Below are 7119 nucleotides of genomic sequence, written 5' to 3' on the forward strand. Positions count from 1 at the left end.
GGGTCCAGGGGGTATTTGAGGGGTCAGGTGGTGTTTGAGGGGTTGGGGGTGAAGGGGTCAGGGGTATGTGAGGGGTCAGGGGTGTGTGTGGGGTAAGGGGGTGTGTGAGTGGTCAGGGGAGTGTGATGGGTCAGGGGTGTGTGTGAGGGGTTAGAGGGGTGTGTGAGGGGTCAAGGGGGTATAAGGGGGTCAGGGGGTGTTTGAGGGGTCAGAGGAGTGTGTGAGGGGGCAGGGGGTGCGTGAGGGGTCAGGGGGTGTGTGAGGGGTCAAGGGGTATATGAGGGGTCAGAGGGTGTGTGGGGTCAGGGTGGTGTGAGGGGACAGAGGGGTGTGAGGGGTTGTGGGGAATGAGGGGTCAGGGGGTGTTTGAGGGGTCAGAGGGTGTGTGTGAGGGGTTGGGGGGTTGTGAATAGTTGGGGGTGCTTGAGGGTTCAGGGGGTGTGTGAGGGGTCTGAGGCGTCAGGGGGTGTGTGTAGGATTGGGGTCACACATTCTGCAACCTCCCACTTCATTCCTTTCTCAGTTGTCCCCAAACAGGCCCCATTTGCCCTCCCAGATGCCGTTTCCCCCCCTCAGACCCCACAGGCACCATTTTCATGGAGTCACAGAACTGTTGAGGTCAGAAAGGACCCCTAAACCCATCGAGTGCAACCATCAGCCCCACACTGCCCGATGCCCTCCGAACCCTGTCCCCACGTGCCACGGCCACACGTTTGTCCCCTCAGCTGCCGCTCACGGGGGTCATTTCCCCCTCACCACCACTGACAGGTTTCTGCCCTTCATCACCCTCACAGACTCCCTTTTCTCCTCATCCCCTCACAGCTGTCATTTTTCCCCCCATTTCCCCTCACAGACTCATTTCCATCTCCATTTGCCTTCACAAGCTCCATTTCCCCTCATGGGCCCCTTCTGCCCTCATGGGCTCCATTTCTCCCCTCATCAACCCTCACAGACTCCGTTTCCTCCCCATTCCCTTCACAGGCTCCATCTCCCCCTTCATGGCCCCTCAAGGGCTCCACTTCCCCTCACAGGCTCCATTTCCACCCCCATTTCCCCTCACAAGTTTCCTTTCTCCTCGTGGACCCCTTTTCTCCTCACAGGCTCCATTTCTCCCCTCATTAACCCTCACAAGCTCCATTTCCCCTCACAGGCTCCATTTCCCCTCACGACCCCCATTCCCTCCTCCCCCGACCTCCGGCCATTTTCCCGCCCATTTTCGCGCCTCGCGCCCCCCTCAGTTTTCCCGCCACTCGCCGCAGCCTACAACTCCCGTCATGCCCCGCGCCGCGGCGTTTCGCGCCTACAACTCCCAACACGCCCCGCTGCCCCTCCATTACCGCCTACAACTCCCGTCATGCCCCGCGCATGGAGGCACAAGCCCCACCCTCTTTCCCCTCACGTGACCGGCGGTCGCGCGCGGGGCGCGGACCCCCCAAAATCCCCTCCTGCAGAATTTGGGGACCCCCCGACCCCCTTCACCCCCAGCCATGGAGGAGGTGGACAAGATCCTGATCCACTCCCTGCGACAGGCGGGGACGTGAGTGGGGGGTTGGGGACACACGAACCGGGGGGTCTGGGGGGCTCGGGTGTTGAATCTGGGCGGGGGGACCCGGGGGTCTGGGGGCGGCACTGGGAGGTCTGGGGGCGGCACTGGGGGGAGTTCTGGGGGTTGTGAAAGAGGAGGGGACGCCCCGATGGAGGTTTGAGGGGTCTCCGGGAATCCCCGTAAGGATTTGGGGGTGGGGGTAGAACTGCAGGTTTGGGGGTCCCTGGAGGAGGGGGCTGGGGAGGTCACTGGGCGGGCCCTGAGGACACTGGGGGAGTTTTGAGGGGGTCTCTGTGGGGCAGCGGCTGTTTTGAGGAGTCTGGGGAGACTGAGAGTGGGGGGGACCCCGGGATTGGGAGGTCACCCTGAGGGGTTGGGAGCGCCTGGAGGTTTGGGGAGCCCCGGAGTAGTGTCAGGATTTGGGGGTGCTTCCAGGGAGAGTCCCCATGACTGTGCCCCCCAGGGGGGAGGTGTCAAGATTTGGGGGGGTGGGTCAGCATTTGGGGAGGGGGGGGTGTTCAGTATTTCTGGGGGGTCCCCACGGCCGTGCCCCCCCCCGGAGGGGTGTCAGTGTTTTTGGGGGGGTGCCCACGGCCGTGCCCCCCCAGGGCGGTGCCCCCCGAGGTTCAGAGCGTGCGGGACCTGACCCCCGAGCTCGTGGTGGACGCGGCCGTTCGGTGCCTCCGGGCGGTGCGTCCGGACCTGGGGGGGCCCCTGAGCCCCCTCCTGCCCCCCGGCATCTCCGCCCGCTTCCGCCTCGCCTCCGACCTGGCGGCCGCCTGCCAGGTACCCCCGGGACCCCCAAAACCCCAGAACCCCCAGGACCCCAGAACTCTGAGGACCCCAAGGACCCCAAAACCCCAGGGGACCCCAGAACTCTGAGGGACCCCCTCCAGGGACCCCTAAAACCCCAGAGGAGCCCTCAGAACCCCAAGGGACCCCCCCAAAACCCCAGAGGAGCCCTCAGAACCCCAAGGGACCCCAGAAATCCCAGGGACCCCCCAGAACCCTCCTCCTTCCTTTTCTCATTCTCTTTTTCCTTTTTCTCCCCCGTTTTTCCCCTTCTTTTTACTCCTTTCCCTTTTTCCCCCATTTCTCTTCTTTTTCTTTTTTCCCCTTTTTTTTTCCTCCTTTTTCCTTTTTCTTCCCTTTCCCTTCTTTTCCCTCTTCCCCCCCTGTCCCCTTTTTTTCCTTCCCTTTTCCCCGTTTTCCCCTTTTTTTTCCTCCTTTTTCTTCTCTTTCCCTTCTTTTCCCATTTCTCCCCCTTTTCCCCTTTTTTTCCTCCCCTTTTCCCCTCATTTCCTCTCTTCTCTTCCCCTTCTTTCCCCTCTAAGGAACTGCGTTGTGGGGGGGGGGGATTTGTGTGGCCCCAAACTCCTCCTAAACCCCCAAAGAGGGGGGTACCCCAAACATCTCGAGGTGCTCCCCAACCTCCCCCCCCTCCAGGAGCTGGGGTTCGGGGGGGACGTGGGGTACCAGACCTTCCTGTACAGCTCCGAGCACGACACGCGGCGCCTGCTCCTGTTCCTGGTGGAGAAGCTGCCGCGGGACGAGGGCGAGCGCGGGGCCGAGCCCCCCGGTGAGCGGCTGGGGGGGTCCCCGGGGGGCTGGGGGAGGGTTTGAGGGGTCTGACCCCCCCTCCTTGTCCCTCTGCCCCCCCAGGGAAATCGGGGGCTCTGCTCCGAGCCATCGGCGCCCGGATCCGCGAGCAGCTGGGGACCCCCTGGGTGCCCCCCCAGTGTCGGACCCCCCGTTTGCAGCGGCTGCAGGTGGGTTTGGGGGTGGGGTCCTGAGCCCCCTGAATGGGGGGTGGGCAATTAACCCGTTAATTAACCCATTAATTAACCCTTCCCAGGGCACCGCTCGCCTCCACCCCTTCACGACCTGTCCCTTGGTGCTGCCCCAGAGCGGGGGGGCCCCTGGTAAGAACTGGGGGATCTGGGGGACTCTGAGGGGTCCTTATTGTCCCCAAGTGGGGGACCCCCTGGTAAGAACAAGGGGGGATTTGGGGGTTCTGAGAGGGTCCTTTTTTGTCTTGATTTGGGGATCCCCAAGTAAGAACTGGGGGGGATTTGGGGGACTCTGAGGGGTCCTTGTTGCCCCCAAGTGGGTGATCCTCAGGTAAGAGCTGGGAGGGGATTTGGGGGGTCTAGGAAGGTCCTTTTTTGTCACAAATTGGGGACCCCCTGGTAAGAGCTGGGAAGGGATCTGGGGGACTCTGCAGGGTCCTTATTGCCCCCAAGATGGGGGACCCCCAGGTAAGAACTGGGGGGGATTTGGGGTGTTGGGGGGCTCCATTTTTGTCACAAATTGAGGACCCCCAGCTAAGAACTGGGGGGGGATTTGGGGGTCTGAGAGGGTCCTTTTTGTCACAAATTGGGGATCCCCAAGTAAGAACTGAGGGGGATTTGGGGGAGTCTGGGGGTCCTTGTTGCCCCCAAGATGGGGGGACCCTCAGGTAAGAGCTGGGTGGGCATTCCCAAAGTGTGGGATCCTCAGATAAGAGGTTTGGGAGGGGGTCCTCGTTTTGGGGGGGTTCCTCTGCTCACCCCCCGCTGTGCCCTCAGAGCTGCAGGAGTATTTTGGGGGGGTGGCCCCCCCGGTGCCAGCGCAGCCCCCCCAGCCCTGCAGGACCCCCCCAGCCCTGCTGGAGACCCACCAGGCCCAGCTCAGCGCCCGCCACGACTGGGAGGCCGAGTGGGGGGGCCCCGGCCTGGCCTCCCGCCTGCCCCCCCAGGTGAGACCCCCGGGGGTCCCCAGGCCTTGGGGGGCTCTGGGGGTGTCCCCCCCCCCTTCTCTCAGTCCCAGGAGTTTGAGGGAGGGGACCCCCTTTCTCACCTTCTGGAGAATGGGTGGGGGTGGGGAGGGGCTTTTTTGGGATCCCTGTGTGTCTAAACCCCCACCCCCCATTTTGGGACTTTTGGGGGTCCCTGTGTCCTGACCCCCTTGTGGGTGGTCGGGGTGTGTTTTAGAGTGTGTTTGGGGTCCTGTTGTCTGACCCTTTGTGGGTGTTTTGGGGTCCCTGTGTGTCTGCCCCCCTTTGTGGGTGGTTTGGGGTGTGATTTGGGGTGTATTTTGGAGTCCCTGTGTGTCTGCCCCCTTTGTGGGTGGTTTGGGGTGTGTTTTGGGGTGTTTTGGCGTCCCTGTGTGTCTGACCCCTTTGTGGATGGTTTGGGGTGTGATTTGGGGTGTGTTCTGGGGTGTTTTGGGGTCCCTGTGTGTCTGCCCCCTTTGTGGGTGGTTTGGGGTGTGTTTTGGGGTCCCTGTGTGTCTGCCCCCCTTTGTGGGTGGTTTGCGGTGTGTTTTGGGGTCCCTCTGTGTCTGACCCCCTTTGTGGGGAATTTGGGGTGTGTTTTGGGGTCCCTCTGTGTCTGCCCCCCTTTGTGGGTGGTTTGGGGTGTGTTTTGGGGTCCCTCTGTGTCTGCCCCCCTTTGTGGGTGGTTTGGGGTGTGTTTTGGGGTCCCTGTGTGCCTGACCCCCCCCTTGTGGGTGGTCTGGGGTGTTTTGGGGTGTGTTTTGGGGTCCCTGTGTGTCTGCCCCCTTTGTGGGTGGTTTGGGGTGTGTTTTGGGGTGTTTTGGGGTCCCTGTGTGCCTGACCCCTCTCTCCCCAGGAGTACGTGGGGCGGAAGCGGCTCCGTGCTCGGCTCCGGGCTCTGGAGCCCCTCCGGCAGCTCTGCCCCCCCGCCCCAGGGCCCCCAGGGCCCCCTGGACCCCGCCTGGCTCCAGGAGGCCTTTGGGGCCGGGGGGCCGGGGGCCCTGCCCAAGGAGTCGCGATTCACCCGCACCCAGCACCTCACCCACCAGCAGGTGGGGGGATGGGGGAGGGTTTGGGGGGCTGGAGGAGTTGATTTTGGGGGCTGGGGAGTTGTTTTGGGGGCCATGGAGGCGGTTGGTTCTGGGGGCTGGAGGTTGTTTTAGGGGACCTGGGGGTCGTTTGAGGGGGCTGGAAGTTGATTTGGGTAGGGCTGGAGGTTGGATTTGGGAGGCTGAGAGTTGGTTTGGGGGCTGGGGAGTTGTTCTGGGGGTTGGAGGTTGGTTTGGGGGGTTTGGGGTTGTTTGGGGGAGCTGAAGGTTGGATTTAGGGGAGGCTGAGAGTTGCTTTTTGGGGCTGGGGGGTTGTTCTGGGATGCTGGAGGTTGCTTTGAGGGGGCACGGGGTTGGTTTGGGGGCCTGGGGTTGTGTTTTTGAGGGGCTGGAGGTTGTTTTGGGGGGCCTAGGAGGGGCTGGGGGTTGTCCTGGCCCCCCGAGGCTCCTGAGGCTGCTCTGGGGTCTCCTCCCCCAGGACCCCCAGACCCTCCTGCAGCAGATCCAGGCGGGGCCGAGTCCCTGCAGCACCCCCGGGCCCCGAGGAGGTGAGGAGGGTCGGTCCCTGTGCCCTCACTGATGCTCTGGGCGGTTCTGTGCCCCCTGCCCCCCCCTGGCCCACATTTACCCCCTGTTTGCCCCCCCAGGCCTCAGGGGTCCCCCCCCCCAGCGAAGAGGCCGCCCTGGAGGCCGCCCTGGCCCGGCTGGAGGCCGAGATCGAGGGGACCCGCGGGCAGCTCCGGGCGGCCCAGCTCAGCCTCACACAGGTGGGGGGGTGTTTTGGGGGGATTTGGGTTTTTTTTGGGGTGCCCTGACAGCCCCCCATGCCCAGGCAGAGGCCAAGGTGCAGCAGGGCCAGGGGGGGCTTTAGGGGTGTTTTTTGGGGTGCCCTGACGCCCTGTCCAGGCAGAGGCCAAGGTGCAGCAGGGCCAGGGGGCTCTGGGGGGTGTTTTTGGGGGGTTTTGAGGTGCCCTGACCCCTGTGCAGGCAGAGGCTGACAGGTGCAGCAGGGCCAGGGGCTCTGGGAGGTGTTTTGGGGGTTTTGGGTGCCCTGACCCCTGTGCAGGCAGAGGCTGAGATGCAGCAGTGCTGGGGGGCTCTGGGGGGTGTTTTTGGGGTTTTTTGGGGTGCCCTGACCCCCTGTGCAGGCAGAGGCCAAGGTGCAGCAGGGTTGGGGGGCTCTGGGGGATGTTTTTTGGGGTTTTTGAGGTGCCCTGACCCCCTGTGCAGGCAGAGGCCGAGGTGCAGCAGGGCCGGGGGGCTCTGGGGGGCCGTGAGGACGAGCTGAGGGTCAAGGCCAGGGCTGTGGAGCTGCTCCCGGACGCCCAGAACAACATGGCCAAGCTGCAGGTGAGGGGGGGGAATTGGGGGGCCTGGGGGCAGTTTGGGGTCACAGTGGGTGAGAAGTGAGGGGGCCTGGGGGGCAGTTTGGGGTCACAGTGGGTGAGGGAGGGGAATTGGGGGCTGGGGACAGTTTGGGGTCACAGTGGGTGAGGGGGAGTGGGGGGCCTGGGGGGCAGTTTGGGGTCACAGTGGGTGAGGGAGTTGGGGGCCTGGGGGACAGTTTGAGGGTCACAGTGGGTGTGGGAGAGGGTTTTGGGGGGCTTGTTTGGGATATGGGAATGACCCTGGTGGTGGGGGGCAGGTCAAGGTGGGGGAGGTTTGAGGGTGGCAGCAGTTTGGGGGACTGGGAGGGAGTTGGGGGCTTCGGGGAGAGAGCAGTTTGGGGGTCCATTCTGGGGAGTTTGGGGGTCCATTTTGGGGTCCCA

At 63.7% G+C, this 7119-nt stretch overlaps 1 protein-coding gene across 1 annotated transcript; it reads left to right on the plus strand.

The window, feature by feature from the left end:
• The first annotated feature begins 1391 nt into the window (after positions 1 to 1391).
• On the plus strand, positions 1392 to 6710 carry CCDC22 (coiled-coil domain containing 22). The gene is given in 11 exon segments (XM_050337319.1): positions 1392 to 1537; positions 2155 to 2332; positions 2993 to 3125; positions 3209 to 3315; positions 3402 to 3468; positions 4114 to 4283; positions 5158 to 5228; positions 5230 to 5353; positions 5829 to 5898; positions 5998 to 6117; positions 6581 to 6710. Coding segments are annotated over 11 exon segments (1137 nt in total). The 5' UTR covers positions 1392 to 1487; the 3' UTR covers positions 6628 to 6710.
• The last annotated feature ends 409 nt before the right edge of the window (positions 6711 to 7119 follow it).

The sequence above is a fragment of the Myiozetetes cayanensis genome, unplaced genomic scaffold (genome assembly GCF_022539395.1).
Source record: "Myiozetetes cayanensis isolate MyiCay16 unplaced genomic scaffold, myiCay2020 scf61, whole genome shotgun sequence".
Taxonomy (NCBI): domain Eukaryota; kingdom Metazoa; phylum Chordata; class Aves; order Passeriformes; family Tyrannidae; genus Myiozetetes; species Myiozetetes cayanensis.